Source organism: Apis laboriosa, unplaced genomic scaffold (assembly GCF_014066325.1).
Source record: "Apis laboriosa isolate Shangri-la unplaced genomic scaffold, ASM1406632v1 scaffold45_cov149, whole genome shotgun sequence".
Lineage (NCBI taxonomy): Eukaryota > Metazoa > Arthropoda > Insecta > Hymenoptera > Apidae > Apis > Apis laboriosa.
In genome coordinates this window covers 1,547,106-1,573,567 of record NW_025223361.1, presented here as the reverse complement: position 1 = coordinate 1,573,567, position 26,462 = coordinate 1,547,106, and the positions used below count along the sequence as shown (strand labels likewise).

General features: G+C 19.7%; 5 protein-coding genes across 8 annotated transcripts; 3 read left to right on the top strand and 2 right to left on the bottom strand.

Moving 5' to 3' along the window:
* Positions 1 to 1,262: 1,262 nt before the first annotated feature.
* LOC122716378 (target of rapamycin complex 2 subunit MAPKAP1) lies at positions 1,263 to 3,579 on the top strand. Its single transcript, XM_043939394.1, has 7 exons — positions 1,263 to 1,417; positions 1,524 to 1,664; positions 1,819 to 2,087; positions 2,169 to 2,338; positions 2,419 to 2,712; positions 2,788 to 3,026; positions 3,109 to 3,579. The coding sequence occupies exons 1-7, from the start codon at positions 1,345 to 1,347 to the stop codon at positions 3,309 to 3,311; spliced, it is 1,389 nt and encodes a 462-aa protein (XP_043795329.1). The 5' UTR covers positions 1,263 to 1,344; the 3' UTR covers positions 3,312 to 3,579.
* Positions 3,580 to 3,725: 146 nt separating this feature from the next.
* LOC122716377 lies at positions 3,726 to 4,604 on the bottom strand. Its single transcript, XM_043939393.1, has 2 exons — positions 4,321 to 4,604; positions 3,726 to 4,182 (listed from the first exon to the last, which is right to left on the bottom strand). Exons 1-2 carry the CDS (start codon positions 4,442 to 4,444, stop codon positions 3,758 to 3,760), a joined length of 549 nt encoding a protein of 182 aa, XP_043795328.1. The 5' UTR covers positions 4,445 to 4,604; the 3' UTR covers positions 3,726 to 3,757.
* Positions 4,605 to 5,041: 437 nt separating this feature from the next.
* LOC122716375 (calcyclin-binding protein) lies at positions 5,042 to 6,394 on the top strand. The gene is made up of 2 exons (XM_043939392.1): positions 5,042 to 5,277; positions 5,626 to 6,394. Exons 1-2 carry the CDS (start codon positions 5,257 to 5,259, stop codon positions 6,289 to 6,291), a joined length of 687 nt encoding a protein of 228 aa, XP_043795327.1. The 5' UTR covers positions 5,042 to 5,256; the 3' UTR covers positions 6,292 to 6,394.
* A 3,089-nt stretch (positions 6,395 to 9,483) lies between these two features.
* Positions 9,484 to 11,895, bottom strand: LOC122716373 (1-acyl-sn-glycerol-3-phosphate acyltransferase alpha-like). Its single transcript, XM_043939390.1, has 4 exons — positions 11,319 to 11,895; positions 10,220 to 10,535; positions 9,963 to 10,128; positions 9,484 to 9,846 (listed from the first exon to the last, which is right to left on the bottom strand). Exons 1-4 carry the CDS (start codon positions 11,501 to 11,503, stop codon positions 9,689 to 9,691), a joined length of 825 nt encoding a protein of 274 aa, XP_043795325.1. The 5' UTR covers positions 11,504 to 11,895; the 3' UTR covers positions 9,484 to 9,688.
* A 2,588-nt stretch (positions 11,896 to 14,483) lies between these two features.
* Positions 14,484 to 24,176, top strand: LOC122716465 (MATH and LRR domain-containing protein PFE0570w-like). Of its 4 annotated transcripts, XM_043939573.1 has the most exons (8): positions 14,672 to 14,726; positions 14,815 to 16,154; positions 16,240 to 16,442; positions 16,631 to 16,769; positions 16,844 to 17,065; positions 17,190 to 17,291; positions 21,796 to 23,908; positions 24,001 to 24,176. In XM_043939573.1, exons 2-8 carry the CDS (start codon positions 14,883 to 14,885, stop codon positions 24,048 to 24,050), a joined length of 4,101 nt encoding a protein of 1,366 aa, XP_043795508.1. In that variant the 5' UTR covers positions 14,672 to 14,726; positions 14,815 to 14,882; the 3' UTR covers positions 24,051 to 24,176. The 4 variants fall into 4 exon arrangements, with proteins under 4 accessions (XP_043795505.1, XP_043795508.1, XP_043795507.1 ...); XM_043939572.1 differs by lacking the exon at positions 24,001 to 24,176 and having other exon boundaries at positions 17,190 to 20,331; positions 21,796 to 21,938; XM_043939570.1 differs by lacking the exons at positions 14,672 to 14,726; positions 21,796 to 23,908; positions 24,001 to 24,176 and adding an exon at positions 14,484 to 14,523 and having other exon boundaries at positions 17,190 to 20,544.
* Positions 24,177 to 26,462: the final 2,286 nt, after the last annotated feature.

The following is a 26,462-nucleotide window of genomic DNA, read 5'->3' as shown; positions in this document are numbered from 1 at the left end:
AATAATTTATATATTCATAATCTTTTCAATTAATTATTAATTAATGATTAATACATCGTACAAACTAATACAATCGATGTGCGATATGTTTTTCAATAATTTTGCATTATTACAAAATTATTTATATTATTATATTAATTTAATAATCTAAATAATAAATTATATTAATTTATATTAATTTTATAATATTTTTTAAGATTTTATTTCTATTATTTCTATTCATCTATAATTTTTATTCATAATTTTGTTTTAAATTGATTGTTTATTACTCGATTAGAAATCGGAAATTTATGATTTAAATAAAATATTTTCTATGATAATCATTAATGAATAATCAATCAAAAAAAATTCTTGTTAAAATTTTCTTTATAAAAGAAAATTATTTGAAATTCTTTTAGAATTTTTTGATAGAAAAATAATAATTAATTAATTTTCAATATTGCCTTTCCAATATAATGGAAAATCTTATAAAAAGTTATATGATATATCCTTCAATATTATTGTTTTTATTTATAACATTAAGAATATCGCTTTGCATGTTTTATGTTCCTATTAACAAGTTAAAATTTTCAGCGTTATCCGCAACATAACGTTATCGACATTTAATATTTTTTTTTATTGTAATTTATGGGTAAAATAAGCTTTGCCAATCTATATAAAAATAAAAAAATAGAGTTTAATATGGCAATTTCATATTTAAAAGTATTTGTTTGAGTAAATGAATCTATATGCAAATGTTCCAAAAAATTCAGAAAAAAAATATAGAAATTTAAGAAAACCTAATTTAAATTTAGTTAGTTTAATAAATTAAATTTTATTTTAATAAATTAAATTTTATAAATTAATTTTATTAAATTAAAAAAGAAAATTTCTTAAAAGTTAAAATAAAAAATATAAAAATAAAAAAATATATATATATATACATATCACATAATGCAAAAAAATATAAAAGATAATATATAAAAATATAAAAATATATTACGATACATAAATAACGTACAAACACTATATGTACATATATATATGTACATATTGTATATATAATACGTTAGTAATAAAAATACATTAATTAAAATTTGTTTCGTTTATTACACGTATATTTACATTTAAAATACAAATCTTTAAAATATATTAAACATAATATATAAATATACTAAAATTTTTTAATTATATATGGAAATTATACATATTGTTGTTTATGGATAAAGATGCTGCCACCTGTCATCAGTAGCATGAACAGTGTGTTTACATATAGAAAGTAATATGAGTGAAGAGAAAAGACAACAGTGAAACGACATTTTGAGAACAATATTTTCATGATTCAAAAATATCAAAAGAAATCAAATGGCATTCTACGATAACGAACATTGGCTTTTATCACATATCAGGGATAGTTTTTTATCAACCGATAACACAGGTATATAGTAAATTTTCTTTAGGTTAAATATTAAAGATTCTTTAATGTGTAATAATCTTTAAAATTATAAATTTTATAAAATTTACTTTTATGATATTTTTTAAAGGCCAATGCGAAATGGTGATGCTTGGAGAAGATATTCCTAAACAATTAAAATCAAATGGCATGTTACAATGTTATCCTGGCATGGAAGAAAGCGATGATGAAGATCTAGATGCTCTTGCAGAATCTTATGATATACAAATGGGTACATCTTTTTTTCTAAAAATAAAAAAATATTTTTTTTTCATGAAAAATAAAAATATTTCATTTTATTATTATATAGAAATAAATATCAAAAAATCATTTAAATTTAGAATAAATATCTATGCTTTAGATATATGATTTTAATATTGATATAGATATGGAATACAGTCATAGAGAACGTACAAACACTGCTCAAAGATTAGAGAAAATGGATCTTGAAAGAGAAAAGGCTGCTAAGATCAGTGTAAAATGGAAAAATGATTCTGTTGTACCAGTCACTCAACAATCAGAATTGTTTCAAAGAAAAGATTTTCGTAAAAAAACTGGTCAAACTAAAAGATATTCTCTTTTATCTGAACAACTTGAAAAATGTCCAAATGTACCACAAAATCCATTTATAGAATATGCTAAATTTGATGGTAGTGTATGTATCTATGAGCTTTATAAATTTTAATGAAATTGCTAATTGTCATTATTATATCATTTATAATAAATTTTATTATAGGCACAAGTAGATATTCCTATAAGAAAATATAGGATATTTATGTGTATGTTACCTAAAAAACAAAGAACATATCCTCTCCATATGATTGTACTTGCTACAGCAAAAGTATTAGAATTTATTGGATTAATCTGCTATAAATATGCAAATGAACATCCAGATCATCCTTTAAAGTATGAATTCCATATGAATATAGTATATATTTAATCAATCTATAATTAATAAAAAATATATTGATATTTTAATATTTTAGAGATGATATTACAAGATATGGCTTATATTTTACTGAAGATGATGGAGAAGTTGATTGGGATTTACCCTGCTTAGATCCTAAAGAAACAATATCTAAATTTGAATTTACAACATTAGGTCTTGCAGAAATGAAACCAAGTGATAGAGCGCGACATAATATGTTTAGTTGGGTAGAATTAAGAAGTGAAGAAGATTTTCTAGAAGGTCAAAATGAAGAACAAGAAGTTGCTGAAGATTTAGCAAAAATGGAAGGACATACTACTGCTATGGAAGCTCCATTGTATCAGTCATACAGGTACTTCTTGTTTATTATTAAATTATTATTAAATTCACTAAATAATTAATAATTACTAATATGTATTTTATACAGAGTATACATAATTAACAAAGTCAGAACAAAGAGTGAAATATATCTAGGAATATCAGGTGAAAAGATTGAAATTAATCCAATAATAACTGGAAAAGGTGCAGGTCGTTTTTGGAATAGACAAAGAGCTGTTAGTTATCAAATAGATAATATTGCCTGGTGTGAAATAACAGAAACAAAAGGATCAAAAACAATTTTTACATTAGTTTATACACCACGCTCTTCTACTTCTGACATTTTAGGTTTGCTCACTTCATCTATGCAAATATATATAACAGAATTTGATCAATAATTTCAAAAATATTTTTTTTTTTTTTTTTACAGTATCATCTGGACAAATGCAGTCTTTACATCAATCTGCATCATTTAAAAATCACGAATTTGAAGCTGATTCAATGACTGCTGAAGAAATTGTCAGAAAAATAAATCATATATTGGAATTACATAATAGTACATCAAGAAAAGAATATTTATCTCAAAAGGAAAGAAAAGCAACAAGACGAAAAAGTTTTCACTTGCATAGATGACAGCTCTATTGGTTTCTGTATTCTATTTTAAGTTATTTAAAACATTAATTGTGTCAATATGATAAGAATTGAAACAAATGTTTGTTTCAATACAAATATAATTCTATTGTCATTTTTCTATTGCATGAATCATAAATTTCCTAATACCAAAGAAAAATACTTGTTCTTTGAGTACTTATGAGTAAATATTTGAGTAAATATTTACTTAATTATAATTTTTTTATTTGTTCTTTTATTTATTTTTACTTATAATATAAATATATTTATATGTAAAATATGAATTGATTTTGTACAAAAACCAAACATTTGTTTATTTCAATTATGTATAATTATATTTATTTTAATAATTAATATAAAAAAATTGTACATTTGTATAACAATAATTAATCTTGTTTTAAAAAGATTGTTTTAAAGATTATTTTCAATGTATAGCAATCTTTATAATATCATGATTCTGATATTTTGATAATTTTATCAGTAATCTTACATAGTCTTCTTTCCATTTGTGAAATGAATCTTTGATTTAATTTATAAGCTAAATTATATAACACTGATAATTTCACAAGCATGTCTGATAGTTTTTCATAATTTTTGCAAATATGTTGATAATTTGGCCGTGCTGTAACAAAGGTTTTTTCATATTCTGATAAAATATTCAAATCCAAAAGTTGTCCTTGATTTTCTAAACATAATTTTTGCTTTGTAAGATTTTTTCGTTGTGTTTTTCTTTGTTTCAAATTTTCTATCCATTCTTTTCTTTCATTTCTTAAATTAATTATATATTCTTCTAAATTAAAAACTTTTTCTTGTGTTGTATTAGATACATATTTTATAACTTCTCTATTTTCAACTGTCTCTTTATCTTCTGCATCTTTAATTATAAAACATCATTTATATTATAAATTAATTAGAAATACATCATTGATTATATCATAATATATAAAATCTCATATATCATTAAAATTATTTAAATATCATATAAAATATATAAAATAATGGATTAACTAACCTTCACATTCATCAAATATAATTTGACGACTTTGGAAAACAGAAGATCGTCGTTTACAAATAGATTTTTTATATTCCAAATCCTTTTCTACATGCGGAGTATCTAATGAATAAATATTATCCATTTTATTAATAATTCTTATATAAAAACAGATTTTACCCAAGTAAAATGTCAATCAATTTTGAATGAACCAATCACGATGCAATATTATGTTTGCTTTGGAAAACCATACAAGAAATAAAAAAATTCTTATTTACTAATATATTATTTCATTTGTAATATATTCTAATATTTTACATGATATTTTTATATGTGATGTGACAACAATTATCAATTATAAAAAAAATGTATAATATATTAAAATTATAATATTTCAAATGTTTTTCATTAAAAAATGAAAAATTTGATAATCAATTACAATGTTTCAATATTAAAAGATAAATTTTTTATTTTAAAATACAATGGAAGCAAATTTTCTATTTTTCTTTGAAAATTTGATATAGCATACGTGTATTGTACTGATTAAAAATTTAATAACATGAAATTTTAATAAATATTTTAATAAAAATGTTTAATTTTGAAACAAAATTGCAAAAATATTTCACAATATTGTATGTTAACAATGTATATTTTTTTTTAAATACTATAATATACATTTCCAAGTAAGAAGATTTCTATTCTATATTTTACAGATTTTTGAAGTTTCCAGAGATTTCTATCGTTCGTGCGTTCGTGCAACCGAACGGTTTGTAAAACGTTTGCAGTTGATTCTCAATCGTCAAGTCGATTAAGTGATATATATAACACAAAAATCTTAAATCTTGTGATTTTAACATTATAATCGAAAATATAATCGAGTGCTAAACTTTTTTTCTTACTAATAAACTTACTAATAAACGTATTGAAATTTTATTTGTGGTTATTTTGAAAGAAACAATGTCGAAAAGAGCTGACGAGGTAAGTAAAAAAATGTTTTTATTTTTTACATTACTTCTATTATTATAATAATAGAAGGGCATAACATTTTCGTATAAGGAGATAATTGTTGTGTATGTGATTGTAAAAAATAAAATATTGATATTTCGAAATATTAAATTATATATAATCACTAAATTACTTAAAATATATATTGTAATTTGTAAAAATAAAATATTAGATTTTTTTATAATTATTTAATAATTATAATAATTATAATAATTAATAATAATTAATAATAATTAACAATAATATTTTAAATAAAATTACATAAAAAAATTTCATTAAAGGAATAATCTAGAAACAACATGTACATATTTTGTTTTACAGTTAAAATTGGATATTGAAGAATTTAATAATTTACTTCAACAAGCAAGTCGTCAGAGAAGTAAAGATATTCTTAATCTTGAAATTAGAAAATTGCAAACAGAGTTAGCAAAATTAATTGAAGAAAATAAAATATCTCATACAATATCATCTAATGTAGTATCTAATTCCTCTAAAAAATGTTATGAAGTTAAACTTAATAACTATGGTTGGGATCAAACAAATACTACAGTAAAATTGTACATTACATTGAAAGATGTACATCAATTACCTAAAGAAGCTGTGATTTGTAATTTTACTGAAAAATCTTTAGATCTGCATGTTCTTGGATTAGATAATAAAAATTATAGTTTAACAATTAATAATTTATGTGAAGATATTAATACAGATAACAGTACTGTTAAAACTAAAACGGATATGGTGGTTGTGTCTCTTGCCAAAAAAATTGCTAAGCATTGGTCACATGTAACAGGAATAGAAAAGAGAATCAAGGAATCAAAAACATCTTCAGTTCCAGACATTGGTGAAGATAATGATCCTGGTACTAGTTTGATGAATTTAATGAAGAAGATGTATCAAGAAGGAGATGATGAAATAAAAAAGACAATAGCCAAAGCATGGACAGAAAGTCAGGAGAAAAAAGCTGCTGGATTATCAGATTATTCTTAATTTCATATTTATAAATATATAAGTTTATTATTTTATAAGTTATTAATGTACAAACCAATCTACATGTAAAATATTAAAATATAAAAATGCTTTTATATATAAGTTTGAATACTTATTGATTTTGTAAACAAAATTATGTTTCTATTATATAAATATTTTAAAAATGGTATATTTTTATTCAAATAAAAATCTGTATTTTTTTTAATTATTGAAAATTATATTTTCAATAATTATTGTAATATTATAAATTTATAAAGTATTTTTATTTTTTATTAATATACTGTAAATCAATTTTCCAATGTACATTGTTGATTTATCATTACTTATAATAAAACTCATACAAACAAACTTATATATATAATTATGCCTTTCAAAAATATATAGATTATTAAAAATTTAATTTACTTATATTTTGTATAACATCAATATTTATATATTAATATATTCATATATTCATATATTCATATATATATTCATTATTATAGTTATTATATATATTCATTATTTTAGTTCATGTATTTTAATTATATAATCTTATTTTAAGATCAAAAATAATATAGACAACTAATGTTTTATTTTGTAATTTTTTAAATGACATTTAATTCATTAATTTTTGCTTTAATATATACAATAATATCGAATACAATAATAATGAATACATGTTTGTGTTTTTTAAAACAATATGTATACATTATTGTTAAAATATCAAGTTATGTATATATTTTAATAAGTGATATACATATCGAAATATATTTCGATATATTTCGATATATATGTCAAAATATATTGCTTTATACATTTCGTTAAATATGTCTTAAAATATTTAATAAATCGATAATAATGATATTAATAAAAGTAAAAAAAATTAATTAATAGTAAAAAAATTAAAATATTTATAAATAAAAATTTTTAAAAAGTTTTTAATATTTTAATAAGTTTCAAAAATTCATAAATTCATAAATTAAAAATATAATATAAATTTTTTTTATATAAAAATTAAAATATAAAGTATATAAAATGTAAAAAAAATCAACATATAAAAATTTTTTATTACTTATAATTAAATATAGAAAATTTAATCTAGAATATGTTCTATAAAACATGTATGCAAATATAATAATTTAAAAAATATAGTAAAATATACATATTTAAACATATATCATTGAATAACATATAATGACTTTCTTAATACTTATATATATTATATGCAAAAGATTATTATTCTATATTCATTTATTTTAGATTATTACTCGATATTTATTTAGAAAATTATTATTTAACTTACGATATAAATGAATTATTTTAGTGTGGTAATATACTTATTTTAAAATGCTTATTTTACTTAATACAAACATAAATTTTATTTGTTTTGATGTACTTAGTTTTTTACATAATAATATATATAAGAAAAATATCCAGTCAGTAAATATATTTACAATATTATACACTAGTGACAGAATTGAGTATAATAGTTTATAAAAGTAAACTGTACGTTCAAATAGTTTTGAGATATTAAATAAATAATAATATAAATAAATAAATAAATTTATATTTTAATTAAATTAATTTAAAATTTAATTTAATTTAAACAAATGATTATATATTATATATAAATGATTTACATTTATTATAAAAATATTCTTCATATAGTTAAAATTTCTAAATTTAGGAATTTGGATAATAATAATTCAATTACAAGTTATATATTTCAAACTGATATATATTTTATTTAATGGAGTTTTATTATATACATAAAATAAAAACTTCTATAAAAAGAAGAAAAACATATATTTTTTTATAATTTATAATTCATACTTAGAGGTTATTATTATTGTATTTACAAATATAGCTTCTGACTTAAAATTAAACTTACATTTATTACTTTTGACATGCAAATTATACAACTGTTAAAAAATAAAATTTGTTTTCCTGAATTTATTTGTATTTCGAAATAACATTTTTATCAATTTTAATACATTTTAATAAGTTTTTAGTAATAAAAAAATCAAAATCTATAATCAAAAATCAATAAACAATTCATTGTGTAATATTTTAAATTTTGCAAAAATTTAATATAATAAATTACCATAATAAATATTGATATTATTAATAAATTTTAATTACTGTTATTACGATTATATTGATATTACTAATCAATGAAAGTAACTCTAAGAAAAAGCTATATAATTACTATTAGTAAATCCAATTTTGCATATCAATATAATTATTATTTATAAGAATTAGTAAAAGTTACATGAATGTGCGAATATTTATGTGCGAGACAAAATATTTTTCATACATTTTTTTTTTTATAATTACTATTTGTTTTTAGAATAAATCGGATATTGTTTATATTTATTGCTTTCTCTCAAATCTTAAAAAATTCAAGTTTTAAAATTTATCATTATAAGATTTAAAATTCTTTAATGATAATTCATATAAAAACTTTATTAAAAGTGTAAAATATGAATAAATAGTATTACTTATATGTTATATATTAAATCACGTGCATTAATGCATATGAATGAGTGAAAGCATGAAATATATATTTAAAAATGTTTATAAAATATTAAATAAAGTATATTTTATAAAACATATATAGAATTTGAATCTATAATTCGTCCAACGAGTTAAGTCAAAAATTGTAAGTACACGTAATCACCATATAAGTGAAATGAATTGAATTTACGACTTTAAAATACTTGCTATGAAATATATTTTTTGAGTATTAATATATTTATTATATTGCAAAATTATTTTTTGATAATATATAAATATATGATATAAATATAAATTCATAAAATAGTTTTTGAGATAAAACTTTACAAATATAGTTAGTTTTCATGAAAATAGATTTGTCTAGCCTATTTAGCGCTTTCGAAATGCAACATTTGTTACGTGATTTACACATTTACACGTAAATCGTTGAACGAAATACAGATTTTTATTTTTTGAATTTATCTATCTAGTTAAACTATTCAGATATATAAAATGAAATTTATTGTTCATGCTTAAACATTTTCATTTCTATAGAAAATGTTTTATTATATTTTTTTTAAGTAAGAAAAAATTAATATTTCTATTTTCATATATATATATAAAATTAATAAATTTTATATAAAGATGAATTGTGATTTACATGAAAAAATATTTGATGAAAATAAATAAAAGAAATTATGATTTAAAATTAGCTATAACAATAACTAAGTGTTTCTAGCAGATATTTTCTATACAAAATGGATAAATATTTCATAAAATATTAAAATATTTAAATTTAACAAAGTATTGATAAATAAAATAGAGAATATTAGTTTTTGATTTATAAGCTGAGACTTAATTATGATCAAGATATGAATGAATATAAAATTTATTTATACAATAAAATAACTGCTTTACTTTAGGAAGTAGCAGAAGCATTTGAAAACTGTATTTCACGACTAGTTGTATGAAAAGCTTCCATCATAATGTTTCGTGTTATTTCCATTAAATGTTCAGTATCATCTGTTTTTAATCCTTTTGTAGATATTGGTGGTAATGTTGTTATAATAACACGACCTTAAGATTATTAGTTCTAATTAATATTTGTTATTAGTTTATTATTAATCTAATTAATATTTATTAGTTTACTAAGTTTATTATTTAAATTATTCATTTATATGACAAAAACTTACCAGGATCAAATTTTTTTTCTTCAGAAGATAAAAAATAATAAGAGGAAAATACAACTGGTAATATAGGTAATTGAAAACGTATAGCAACATGAAAAGCACCTTTTTTAAATGGATAAATTTTACCAGTATTGCGTCTAGTTCCTTCAGGAAATATCCATAATTTTATCTATATAAAAGATATATAATAGTAGAAAAAATAAATATATACAGCACTATAAATTATTTTTTGAATTTTTGCATCAAATAAATTGAATTACCTTTTTTTCTTTAATATAATTTGTAGCATTATTAATAACTGAATGAGCTTTTTCTGAATTCATTCTATCTATAAATATCATTCCACAAAACCAAGCGGCTAAACCAAATGGCCATGCATATAAAATTTCTTTTTTTCCTACAGCTGTACACTTTCCCATTATTGGCCATATATTAAACATTCCCAATACATCTAAAGAACTTTGATGATTTGCTACTATTATACATGCTCTTTCTTGTTCTAAATGTTCTTTCCCCCTTAATTCCCAATGTACTCCTAAGAATTTAGTAAGCCAAGAACACATAAGTGATCCTAATCTAAAATTATATTTCATATGTTATTTACAATTAATAAAGTATTATTAATTAGTATAAATAAAATAAATTATTATAATAGTGACAAAATTATTGACAAATGGTGGATTATTTTTTAATTTGTATAAGATATGGTATATAATTTTCATAAGTCATTTTTTAATTATTCTTTTTTTATATATTATTAATTATTTGCTATATATTACATACATTGAATAAAAAATAACAAAATGTATAAAAATTATATATAAAATAAATCATATATTAAAATAAAACTTAAATATAATAATTAAAATATGTACTTAAATAATTATATATTATTTTAATTGAAATATAAATATCTAAATACTAAAAATTACATATGTAAGCTTTTTAAATTTTTTTTTATATTTTTATTTTTTTTAAAATTTTTGTTAGATTTTATATTTAACATTTTTATATAAACACTTTACCTTTTATATATTTTTAATATTTAAATTTGCTTCTCTTTAAAATTATTATATATAAATTAAAAAAATTAATTTTACAATTTATATTATTTTTTAATTTACATGATATTTGTAGGGTGTTTCAAATAATTATCGTCACTGTATTGGAACTGCCGCTCATAGGCTATATCACCACCGTTCAATAAATTTGTCCTACAACATATCGTTTTTAAAAAAAAAATTAATCAAAATAAAAATACGAATAATGAAGTGGGTAAAATAGAAAAAGAACAAAATAAAACACAAAAGTAGTAAAGTAAACAAAGTTTATATTTTCAAAATTAGTATAATTACTAACAGATAGTTTTTTACGTTCCTTGGTCGTAACATCAGAATTGGAAGCAATAAAAATGAATTTATCATCATATATCCACAGTAGAACGAAATCTTGAAATAATAACGAAAAGTTCTGCTCATTTCGTATAAGAATGGTAAAATAAGGATGAAACCGACAAGGATCACCTCGAAACATGGTGGTACCATTTTTTATAGCGAAAAAGGGCGGACACTAATATGTCTCTATATTTTATCACAAAATTAGTATTACGGATACACCTCTCCACAATCTTATTTGATATGATTTTAAATAATATAAAATATTATAAAAAATATGTAAAGACTTTTATTCATTGGTTATTTTATTCAACCATTTGTGTTATTCGTTCACGTAATTTTAACTGATCTGTACATTGTTCTAAATACTATACTTTATTCTCACTTTGCATTGATCTCACTTCTAAATTCACTTTTCACCTCTCAATTATTTATTTTAAAAAATTTTAAATTTTCACGGTTTTATATAATTATAGTTTGAAGCTTCCGGTTATAAACCATATGATGTGATATTAACCCCTAGTGAAGATATCAGCAACGAAACATTGGAATAAAATTCCTATATCATTTAACTTTTTACCTCATTACGTTAACAAAATATTAAGATAAAATTTTTATTATAATATACATACAAAAGTCATACAACAATTTTATTTGTTATAAATTAAAAAAAATTTATATATCTATTATATATTATTATCTATAATATATATATTAGTGTTATATCTTATTATCTTACTGATTAAAAATATCTCGTCTTTATTTTAAATATTTTAAGTACATATATACATCATTATTATTTTAAACATTTTAACATATATATATATATATATACATATAATATAATTATATGTTATAATTATATGTATATATATATATATATATATATGTTATTATTCATATATTTTTAAATATTATTTTTATTAGTTAAAAATTAAAGAATTAAAAATTAATACATGTAAATTAAAAAATTAAATACATGTAAATATATGTAAATACATTGTATAACAAAATGATAAGACACAATCTAAATTTTTAATATTTCTTAAAATGATATATACAATTATTTTTATATTATTATACAAAATACATATATTTTTTTGTAATAATAATCGAGAAATTAACTATTTTTCACTATTATTATTTTTATTGTTTTTCAATAATTATCTCTATTTCTATTAAAAAATTGGTATGAAAATATCATAAAAAAATTATAATATTTGATAAATTATTTTATATATATATTATTTCATTATAATTACAAATAATTTAAAAATTATTTTTAAAATATTAATTTTTACATGTTAAAATAGAATAGAAAGTTAAAAGTTAAATTAAAAAGTTAAATTAAATAAAAATAAAATAAAAATAATTTTAAACTAAAGTAAAAAGACAAAAATATGTGTAAAATATTTAAAAAAATAAGCAAAAATTTATTTAAAAATATTAAAAATTATATCAAAAAATAAAAATTGTCTACATATTATAAGTTTAATAAATATTATATGAAATGCTTAATTTTAAAAATTGAAATTTAAAAAGAATTAAAAAAATTTATAAATATTTAAAAAAAGAAGAAAATTTAAAAGAAAATAAAAATTTTATTAAAAAATTATTATTATAAAAAATATACATCCACTATTGAATAATATTCGCTTGAGAAAATATAAGATAAAAGAAAATAAAAATATTTTCAAATAAAAAAGATTTATATTCTAATTATAGCTAATTATATATTTTTTTTATTATTAGAGAAAATCGGATATAATTAATCAACAAATAGATAAGAGAATTACGATTAGAAAATAATTAATAAAGAAAAAACTAATATATTTGGTTATTAATATAAATATAAAAAAAGTATAGATCATAAAAAATGATTTTTTCATTATAAATGAAAAAATGCAAACATAAAATGAATAAAAATTCACATTTCAACAGAATAATTTTGTATACAATTTTGTATATCGCTAAAAATTATTTTTATAAATTTTATTGGATTTAAGTATTATTAAAAACTTGCAAAAATAATTAATTAAAAATATATGTATGATATGTTATACATATCAAAAAGTAATTTCAATTTTTTTTTAAAAATAGCTAAAAAATTCAGAATAGTTAGAAATAAATTTTAAAAGAAAAATTTTTATCGAATTTATTTGAATCGTTTATACAAGATTTATTTCTAAAAAGACATTAGAAATTATATAAAAAAAAAAAGAAAGTTTAGTTTTTATTAACAAAATTAGAATAAAACCTTTTATGTTTTTAATTTTTTCCCATTTCCTATTATTAATAAGTTCTTTTATTTTGTTGCACTCACATAAACGAATATAATTTTTATTAATAATTATTGTTATAATTATTTGTATGTTATTAAAAAAAATAATACTTTTTATGTAACTATATATATAAAATGTACAATATTTGTATACATATTATTAGTTTTAACAAACATTGAAATTTAGAGATGTTTATGTTTCTCCTATTATTTTATGTAGACTAAATAAATATGAACTTCTACGTATGAGGTCGTGACAATCTACAAAATATTATATATGAAATTCTCTTTTGAATTTTTAATTAGTGCTCTTAGTCTTATTTTTTAATTAATAAAAATAATACTAATTTTTTATTTTTTTAATTGAATAAAATTATATTTATGATTTGTATAATAATAGTATTGATTAATAATATTGATGATACTTAAATAATTTTATATTTAAGTATTTAATTGAAAATATTAAGACAATTTATTCAAATTTTAAATATTATGCATTAATTTTCTATACTAATATTTTTTGTATGAAATTAATAATATTTAAAATATTTTATTATAATATAATTCAAATTTTTCTAAATCTGTATGAAATCATATATAAATCGATAAGAAAAGACAGTTGCTGATTGGCTACAATATAGTATATTTTTTTTCGACATGTATTTAATATTTGTGTTATGGTTTTATATTAATTTCAATATAAATGTTAAATTATAAATTTTAATAGTTAAAATGTTTTTTTAAATATATCATTGTAACTTTTTTAATATATAACTTCATATTTTTAAAAGTTCAATTATAATATTATCGTAAATATTTTGATAGTTTGCGCGGCAAATAGAGAGAGATATAAGGTTTTGAATTGTACTGACTATTGTCTATTTTACAGGTAGGTTAGTTTTTCGAGTACTTAGTAGTGTGGTGTTTGGTTCTTTCGTGAATTTAAAAAACTTTTGGTATAATTCAAAACCTAAATTAAATTGTAGTAAAAAAATTCAATATTTAATATAAATATTTTAAAAATTTTTATCACATTAGGCAAATATTATAATTAAAAATAAATTAATAAATTATCTATTGTTTACAATTTTTGTGAGTTTGATTTTAAAAATTATTTAATAAATAATTTTTTGTATATTAAAATATAAAAAATATAAAAAATTATTCAACTTATTTACAGAGTGGAATATTTATAAGTGAGTGGTTGATAGAAATTATAGATTATTTAATTAAATTAAATATTTTAAAATGCAAGTAAATTCACAAAAACGTGAGAATACTCAAACTACAATATTAGCATTATTACTTACACATAAAGGAGGATGTACTCTACGGCAGTTAAATAATGATTATTATGAAACAGAAGGTGAATATATACCATGGAAAGAACTTGGATATAGCTCTTTGTTAGCTTTTCTATATAGTATGTCAAAAACAGTTCAAATAGAAAATAAAAATAATACATTTATTATACAAGGAATTGCTTCTGAAAAATCCAAACATGTTAGTAAATTAGTAGCTGGTCAAAAATGTCAGAAACCATTTTTTGGAAGAAAATTTTATAAACCAAATCATTATTTTCCTACAACTGCTCCTCCTCGAATTCGTATACCAGCTGAGATATTAAGTAGGATAATCAGTTTAGTTAATGATCATCCAGATGGCGTAAATAAATATTATGTCCTTCAAGAAATTCATTTGTGCATGCCTTTTGCAAACATTACTATGAAAGACATGGAAGAGCAATTACAGGAATTATCACATACGATTTTTCAAACAAGTACTAAAATTTATCCAATACATGCTAAAGTTAAAGGATTTAATAATTTAAAAAATTATAATAATATGACTTCTAATTCTAAATCTCAAAATGGAGAAAAATATAAATCATTATCTGTAACTGTTGCTGGAGATGAAGATTCAAATGATATATTAAATTATGATGAAGAAGATATTTTAGAGTTTTCACATTCTGATTCTTTTTATTCAAAATCAATTAAAAGTAAATCTACATCAAGCTTTATAAAAGAAACTGTATTTAAATATCAAGATCAAGAGACAGAATGTCTCCAGAATGAAACTCCAAAAACTCAACATAATAATGATACTCAAATTCAGATGAAATTGAATAATAGTATTGAAAAGGATGAAGAAAATGTTTTAGATAAAAAAAATGTTGAAATACTTATAAATGAAAGAATCAAATTTCGTTTGGAAAAACTTATACAAAATCATCATGATGGAATTTGGTGTGCTGATCTACCAAAGAAATATCTAGAAGAATATAAAGTATCTTTGAATTATGAAGAATTAGGTTTTAATAGTGTTAGAGAATTTGCATCACAATTACCTGATATCTTTCATTGCATTCAGCCTCATAATGCAGGAGATTTTATGCTTTATTATGCAAAAAGAGAAATACCTTCAAATAAAATAAAAGAGAATGATAAAATTAATAATATTACAGATTGGTATAACATTTATGAAACAATTGATGAAGAAGCACTTCCAGCAGAAGTGGTAAAGATTTTTCTTTGAATATAAAAATTTTACTAATTATTGATTAAAATTCAATAATATTAATTTGATAATATTAAATTTTTAGTCACCTGATACATGTAAAATATTAATACCAGATAATGTAATGAGTATTGGAGAATATGTAGGTTACATAAATGTTGCAGATTTAGCACAAAATGAGGAACCTTTCATAGAAGTTTTTGTTGTAGAAGTATTTACACCTTCATTTTTTTGGATACAACTTCGTAAAAAACAAAAAATATTTATAAAGTTTATGGATGACTTACAGTATGTATGATTAAAATAATGCTTATATTATTATAATTGTATTATAATTCATTATTCATATATATTAATAATTATAATCATTATAATTCATTATGTATTATAATTCATAATATCTATATTAATAAATCTATATTATATATAGATTATATAATATTAATAAATTTATATTAATAATTGCTTTTTTACAGTAAATTTTATACAATAAATCATGAGCAATATGTGATTCCATTAGTTGTACTAGAAAGAGGTTTAAATTGCGCATGTATATATAATGGGTTATGGCATAGAGGTATAATCAAAAGTGTAAAACCAGATTTACAAGTCACTGTAAGTATATATATAACTGATTGAGATTATTGTAATTGTATGTAATAATCATGGTTGATAACAATTTATTATAGGTAATGTTTTATGACTATGGAACATTAAAAACATATTCTCCAGGAACAGTATATTACTTGCATAGAATGTTTTCCAATTTACCAGCTCAAGCAATACCATGTGGTTTAATTAATACAAGACCATATAAAGGATCTAAATGGTCTCGTGGTGCTACTTATTATTTTGCAGTAAGAACATCTAAAATACCTTTAGTTGCAACAATTGCATCAGTTAATATAGAGGTAAGAATATTATTAATATAAATATAAACAATTTAAATGATATTTACTTTAATTATATTTTTATTAATTTTTTTAAAAACAATTATTAATTCAATCATTCATTAGTAGTTATTTTTTATTTTAGGATAATTCTATGATAATAAGTTTGACTGATACATTGGAAGAAGAAGATGTACATATTAATGATTGGTTAGTTGAACAGAATTTAGCAGAACATGGAAAAATGGTTTGTATGAAAAAACGAAATTTTCCATTTCAATATTATTTAGAATGTCAAAAACGTTTTAAACAATATAAATTTAGTAATACTCGCGAAATGGAAATAAATTCTGAAAATAAAACACTACTATATAATTTAAATTTTGATGGGAGTTTATCTCATAATAATAATTCTAAAAAAATAAATAATAATAAAGAAAATTCATATAATGAATTAATATTATATAAAGAAAAAGCCAAGAAATCACAATCTCTTGAATATAATCACTCTTGCAAAAATGATTTTTCAAACGAAAAAATAAATAGCTTTACAATAAATTCTGAAAAAAAAAATACAAAAAAAATAGAATCTTTGTATGAATTATTAAATCTTAAAATAAAATCTATTCATTCTAAAATTAATAATAATAATCATATTAATAAAATTAAAGAGAGAGGAAATGAAAGATATTTAGAATCTAGTTTGATATTAAATAATCCTATTGTAAAAAAATTGTACGAAAAATCTGATAGTACTAAATCTAATATTTCATCAGTTGTTAAAAATATAAAAAATGATATCTCTGATATCAGTAGAAATACTGATACTTTATCTCTATCTGCTAAAACCAAAGAAAATAGTGATATGTCAAATGATACTTCATTGATTACTCTATCTACTAAAAAAACAAAAAATAATGATGTATCAAATACTGATACTTCATCAATTATTTTATCTGCTAGAAACAGAAAAAATAATGATGTGATAATAGATAACAAATACGATATTTTACAAAAACATAATAATATTCCAAAACAATATGCTTACCATTTTGATGTACATACTTCAGAAGATGAATTAGATTTTAATGATATTAGAAAGTCTATTGGTACATGCAATGAAATATATAAAACAGAATATACAGATTGGTCTGTTATTGACAAAAAACAAGAAAAAAAATATTCACAAGAAAATGTAGTTAAGGTACCACATGAAACAAGTTTTCGAAAAAAAAATATACCAATAGCTGAAAATTGTTTTATAAAAGCAGTATATAATAGTTCTTATTCAACTTTGAATGATAAAGATATACAATGGACATCAGCTGGAAATATTAATAAAACGTCAGATGTATCTCCGTTAATTATAAAAAATATTGAAAAACGTAAAAAAAATATTTCAAATAATATGACAGTTGTTATACCTCAGAAAATATTGGAAACGTTAACAGATGAAAAATTCTCTGAAAAATTACCTAATGTACCTAAAAATATAGAAGAAATTCAATCAATTAATTTACAAGAAATTGATAATGTTAATAATTTAAAATATACAAGTAACAATGATATATTTCATAATACAAATTTTAAAATACATTCAGAAGATTACAAACAAAATGATTATATTTGTATGAAAGCAATTTCTAAAAGGAAATTATTAGAAAAATTATTGTCATTAAAAGATATATCAAACGATATTTTAAACATAGATTCAGATGATTTAAGCACATCACAAGAATCTATATTATCTGAATATAATAATGATAATAATAATGATAAATATACAAAAGAAGTATATAAAAATGATATAAATAATGAAGATACATCAAATGAATCCTCGAATTCGAAAATTCGCCCTAAATGTCTTCCATATTCTGTTGAAGCAGATATAACAGATTTATACACACAAGAGTCATCACTTAAATCTATGAATAATGATTTAGATTTATATAAGAAAGAATTTTCAGAAACTTCATCAAAAAGTTTATTTGCAAACAATACAGAATTAGTAGAATATGTGCCATCAGATTCAATATTATCACAACAAACTACAGAAGAATTCGATTTAATAAAAAAATATAATTCTTCAGAAAAACCATTATTAGATATGGAAATAAAAAAATCAGAACAATTATTAAAAGAAGAATCAATATTAAATGAAGAAATCACACAAACACAAATATCATCTAAAAAACTAGTATCAAAATCATTTATGATTAGTAATTTAGATATAAATGAGGAAGAAATTTCAGTAACTTCATCAAAATCATCCGAATTTGTAAACAATTTAGAATTAGCAGAATATGTGTCATCAGATTCAACATTATCACAAAAAATTACATTAATAGAAGAGTCTGATTTAATAAAAAGATATAATTCTATAGAAAAATTATTAGATGTAGAAAAAAAAGAATCAGAAATATTATTAAAAGAAAAACTAATATTAAATGAAGAAATCAAACAAATAGAAATATCATCACAAATAATAAGAGAACCAACATCAGAATTTATGAATAATAATTTGGATGTATATGAGGAAGAAACTCCAATAACTTCATTAAAATCATCTGAATTTGTAAACAATTTAGAATTAATGGAATATACGTCATCGGATTCAACATTATCACAACAAATTACATTAACAGAAGAGTCTGATTTGATAAAAAAATGTAATTCTGTAGAAAAATCATTAGATGTAGAAAAAAAAGAATCAAAAGAATCATTAAAAGAAAAATCAATTTTAAGTGAAGAAATCACACAAACACAAATGTCATTTATAAAAGAACCCTCTAAAATTTCTAACATACCAATTTTAAATGATATTAATATAGATTCTGATGAAGAAGAATGGGATGTTCAAGTATCATATGTTGATGTTTGTAATCTTTTTAAAAAATCGTTTAATGAAAATAATCAGAATCAATTTGATCATAAAGAATTTAATTCACATCTAAAAATAGAAGAAATAAATGATTCTGAGTCAATTGAACATACAAGCAATACAAAAATATATGAAGATGCAAAAGCTAATCATGAAGTTATATATTCAGATAATCAAAACTCAAATAAAATCACTGATATTCAAATTTATGAAGATGCAGAAAGTGATACTCATGAAATTATATATGCTACAGATAAAATAGCTAATCAAAATAAAACAGAAAATGTAATGAATCAATGTATAAAATATGAAACTCAGATGCCTATAATAGATTCTGAAGTGACTTCAGAATTAAATAATAAATATACATTTAATTTAAATAATACTATATCGTACAAATTACAAGGTAAAGCAAAAACGTTAGTAGAAATGTTAAATAAAGCAAAATTAATGCAAAAAGATTGTTGAGAAATAAATATTGAATAATACAAATTTTTAAATTTTAATTAAAATATTTTTATTTGTAATTATCTAATATTATTTTGGATTTTTTGTAAAAAAACTTTATTTTATTACTCAAATCAAACATTAATCAAGAAAACATATATGAAAAAGTATATTTTTTTCGAGCTCGCTTGATTGAAATTTTGTTTAGTGATGAAATAAAATTTTTACAAAAAAACTCTACAGTGATATTGAAAAAAAAATGCAGAAAAATTATTAAATAAAATATTTATTTATATTTATAGAATAATTTGAGTTTTCTGATTTTTTAAATTTAAACTAGTTTTTACTTTTGTTTTTTTTTTTTTATACATTGTGTATAATTAAATATATGATATAATTTATGAATCATTTATATATTTAATCATTTATGAGTTTTAGTTCAGTTAATAGGAATTTATGTTTATATGAAAGAATTCCATCAAACATTTATTTTAAAATATTCTAAATAATAATAGTATAATACTTAATGATTGTAAAATATTATTGTACATTATTATTGTTATGATAGAAGAAAACGATACAATAAAAATGAACAATAAAATTTATTAACTAGCCATGATTAGAATCATATCTAATCATTGAAAAAGATATATTTTTAAGAAAAATTGGAATATCAATTTTTTTCTATAAATGAGCGCATACACATTAGTTACAATTAATTAACGAAGAATTAATGTAGCGCGATTATAAATTTATTAAAATTTATTAAAATATTTTAAATGTTGAAACATATCATTTATATGATATATTTTTAGATTAATAAAATGTCTGACTTTTGTTTAAAAATAAAATAGAATTTGAATATATTTTTTTGTTTTCATCAAAAATATGCATTTTAATTTTATAACAATTATTAAATGAATTAGAATTTAAAAAATTGTCAAATTTCAAAATTAATTCACAAATAATTTTTATAATTTAAGATTTCCAATATTTTTATAAACTATCTTACAGTTCTATGCATGAGTATATCAATAGCTTATGATTGTTATTAATTTATGATATTAATTATGATTGCATTTATCTTTCAATTTACTATACATTTATTTACTGTAATTATTTAATTACAGTATTGTATTTATATAACTTAGTATAACAGATTCTTTTTTATGTTTTTTGGGAAAAATACGACCTTTATGTTATGGAAAATCTTGTATTATTTTTGTTACAATAAAAATATTTAGATAAAAAATCAACTGTCTACATTTCACTATATACCAATAGTTTTATAATTTCTGTAATAACTCATAAAGTGATAATTTTTCCCAAACTAATTAATTTAAAGGGATATGTACTAAATAATAAATACATAAGTGCATGTATTAGAACATTATTTGATATTTTTTTACTGTTTTTTAATTAGGTAGATAAAGTTGATATGAGTAATTTGTTGCTTTATGTGGAAGAAAATTTAATATTATCACCGGAACAATTTTATGAAGAAGAAGAAACTAATACATCTAATGATAATGAAAATTTATCTGATAATGCCATTAATATGCCTTTGATATCACCACAAAGTACTTTAAATGATGAGCTTTTTAAGCCTTCATCAGACTGCATATCGCTTGATGAACAAAAAAAGTTACAAATAGAAGAAGACATTCAAGATCATACTTTTCAAAATAATTCAACATCTAATATATCTACTTTTAATAAGAATAATACTAATCCATTTATACAAGATGAATCTCTTTATGATCAACTTAATGATGATATAAGTCCTCAAAAATTTATGCAGTTATGGCAAGAAAACATGCAAATACAAATGCAAATAAGTGCAACACTTAATATACTTCTTAATAAAGTAATAGATTCTACAAAAAATGTAAATGATAATTTAACGAGTGATGAAAGTACTTTAAATATAATAAAAAATGCATTTTTACATGCTAATAAAAGAATGCCAATATTTACAGATTCCTCAAGTACAAACATTACAAATACACAAAAAAATATATTTTTTTCAAATGAAAATATTAATAAAGAAAAAAATACTGCTATAAATCAGCAATCATCTTATACTGATTATTTTCAAAATTCTAATATTCAAAATTTTTTAATGTCTACAAATAATGTTTTTGATACAATAAATCAATCTTTATCAAATCAAGAGATATCAGATATTCCTCTAGGATTTGAAAAATATAATTGTAAATCTTTTGGAAATAATATTGATTCTGATCAAATATCTATGGAAGATTCAATAAATGATAAAACATCTTTGAAAGAAACAAATCCTTTTAGACTTAGTTTAGCAGGTAAATTACAAATACTTGATACGCAAGAAGAAAATTCTTCATGTTCTAATGAAGATGAATTATTACATGTTCTACATAAAAATTGCGATGCGATTGTGAAAGAGCATGATTTGATAAACTGTGAGAATGATAATTCCAAGATTAATTATACAAATCAACTTAATCATAATGATTCATTTGCATTAAATGAAAAATCTTTTAATTTAAATGTAGATGAAGTTATAAATACAACGTCTAAAATTACTATTGATGATGAAATTACACAACATAGTATTTGTAATAAAGAAATGGAAAAATCATTTATATTAAATACAAAATCTTTTAATTGGAATATAGATGAAGTTATTAATACAACATCTAAAATTACTACTGACAATCAAATTACACAACATAGTATTTGTAATAAAGAAATGGAAAAATCATTTACATTAAATGCAAAATCTTTAAATGTAGATGAAGTTATTAATACAACATCCAAAATTACTACTGATGATCAAGCTATACAACATAATATTCGTAATAAAGAAATGGAGAAACATTGTTTTTCACCGTCAAAGAAAACTCTTATTGATAGTAATTTACAATATGTTGAAAATGCATACAAACATGAGCCAATTACAATTGATACTTCTAATTTTAATCAATCTTTATGGAAAAAACATACTGAATTTGTTGTATCAGGAGAAATTCCAAATTGTAAAACTATTAATGAAAATATTACATTTTTTCCAAATTATGATTCAAGTAATTATATATCTTCAACTTTATTGCATGAGCATAGTTCAGAATATTCTACATTAGCAAATACGAATATTAATGGAAAACATTTAACACATACATCTACTTCTCATACATTATATAGTTCATCTCCAATAATAGAACTTAATGAAGTGCAATATAATAAAAAATCAATAGCAAATTCAAATAAAGTAAATAATATATCTACCAAAATATTATGTAAACCACTTAAAGATACTACTCAATTAAAAAATTGTAATAAAATGTATTATTCTGAAAATAACGATGAAAAAGGAATATGTAATAAGATTCAACAGGAAAATAATTATGAAAATATTTTAAATTTTGAAGTTAATGCCAATGCTATGGAAATGAAAAATTCATATTCAAAAAAAACTGAATTAAATACTATTGAAAATGCCACATGTATTCCAGAATATTTATCCCTGAATCATAAAATATTATTTCAAATAGTTGGTATGTTATAACAAATTAATTAATTAGTTATATTTTTTATATTCTCTAACAGATATAATTATTCTATCATTTTTCTAGCATTACCTAAACAGATAGTGCATATATTTCACTATCAAGAAGAAGGATATTTATTAGTAGATGAGTTTATTGAAATATTTAATGAAACAGAAAAAATTTTAGATATGATAAACTTATTACATACATTCAACATACGTGTACAATTTAAAGAAATTGATAGAACTAAGAATTCTCTACAATTCATAAAAACTAACAGGTAATCATTACAAATTTTATTAAAATTAATGCTTTTTATTTGATAAATATAAAACTATAATTCTTTTAGCACAATGTCAAAAGCAACATATGATATAGTAAATGGTACTAATAAACTATATTTAATGTCTTTGAAATTAGCTCTAAAAATATTACATAAATTGGAAATTATTTCACAAAAAGATATTGCTGATATTTTTATAAATGAAATATTTTTAAATGATTCAAATGTACATAAAATTTGGGTAAATATTATATATTATTATTATTATTATTATTATTATTATTATTATTATTATATTTTATATATATTATATATAACAATTCTTTTTTAGTTAATTACCAATGCATATAAACTATTTAAATATAATATTGAAATGGGCAATAATTGAATAAGTGCTATATATATTTTAAATAATATGTAACTATAATATGTATATTAGGTATTAATCTAATTTTTGTAATACTTATATTTACATATTTTGTTACTTATACAAGTTATGTAAGATGAATAATTTAAGAAAAATAACAATATATTTTTTCAACATATGATTTATATGTAATTATATTGTGATTATTTGAAGATTAAGTCATTGATATACAGTAAAAGTTCATTTATTTAAATTCATTGGAGGACAAATAGATCATATAATAGTTTATAAACTATCTATATATCTAACTATTTTTCGTTGTTAAGAATAGAAATTTATGTTTCAAATATGGATTTAATTGGCAAGATTTTATTTAATCAAATATTAAATAAAATTTCACTTCAGTAAATAAAGTTCTATTGTATTTTACAATTATATATAAATCAAAAATTTCATTATAATTTATTTTTTATCATAAAACAAATATAAAAATTATTTAGATATTGAAATATAAATGACAAATTTTATGCATGTTTATATACATAAATATTTGCATTTTTTTTTTCCTTTAAATATCCATTCCTTTTTAAATATTTGATGAAGATATTTAACGTGAATATTAAGTTCAATTTTGATATTAATTTAAATTCAAATAGCTTAAGAACATAGCTAATTACGAAACATTTGAAAAATTTTTGAAATAAGAATTATTAATATGATTCTTTTATACCGCCAAGTATCATATGCACCCTCTAGTGATGGTTTTTAGACTTAAGTAAAAAACGTAAGGAGGAACTTGCATTGATTCGAATTATATCAAAGAGATAAGTGATATTTTACTTTGAATTTTATATTAAATACTTTAATTTTTTTTTTAAATATAATGGCAAGTTCAACTGATCCAGAGCCAAAATTAACTGGCTTTGCAAAATATTATAATAGTAGTACTACACAAGGTCGAGCAAATGTAAGTAACCTCAAAATTTACCTTTTCCAGTGTGGTTTTCTAAAAATCTTAAAAGTTATATATAAATTTTAATTTCATTCTTTTCTTTTTTTTACAGGTAGCTTTAACAACTATTGGTGGATTAGTTGCTTTAGGTTTATATTTGTATTTTAAACCAAAAAAAAGTAAGCAAGTATCTGAAAAGTGATTTCAATATTAAATGATATAGACACATTATGTAATAATAATTTTTGTGTTATATTACTTTTATTAGGAATAAAAAATTATTCATTATTCATGGATTAATAATGATTGATTATTCATAATTAATAATATCCTATTGTATATTATTATTATTCATGTTAAATAGCATGAAAAAATATATTATAATTTAATATGTTCTTAAAAATTTGAAATGCTATGTATAAATTAAATAAATATGTAAATATAAAAATTAATTTCATTATATATCTCTATTATTTTTATAAATTGCTTTTTATAAATTTATAATATATAATTATAATTGATATAGAGTATTATTAAAATATAATATAAAAAATATATTAAATTAGTGAAAGCTAATTAGAACATTTATAGATAAAAATCATAATATAGATGTACATCATGAAAAAATAAAATAAATAAATTCATTAGAGAAGAAACCATATAATTAATTTGTATTAATAGAATTTATGATTATTTTTATTATGAAATCACAAGAATTTTGAATTTAATTATTTATTAATTGAAGTTTTGGGATTAAAATACAACATATATATCTATATGATTCATATTAATTTTTATCATATAACTATGAGAGCGTTTTTTTTTCCCTCTATTTGATCCTATATCTTCTCTAGATATTTTAAAAATAATACAATTTCATTATTTCATAATATTTTTATGTTTTCAATTTAAATCAATCTAAATACATAAAAAAATGATCATCAAATCAATTATACTT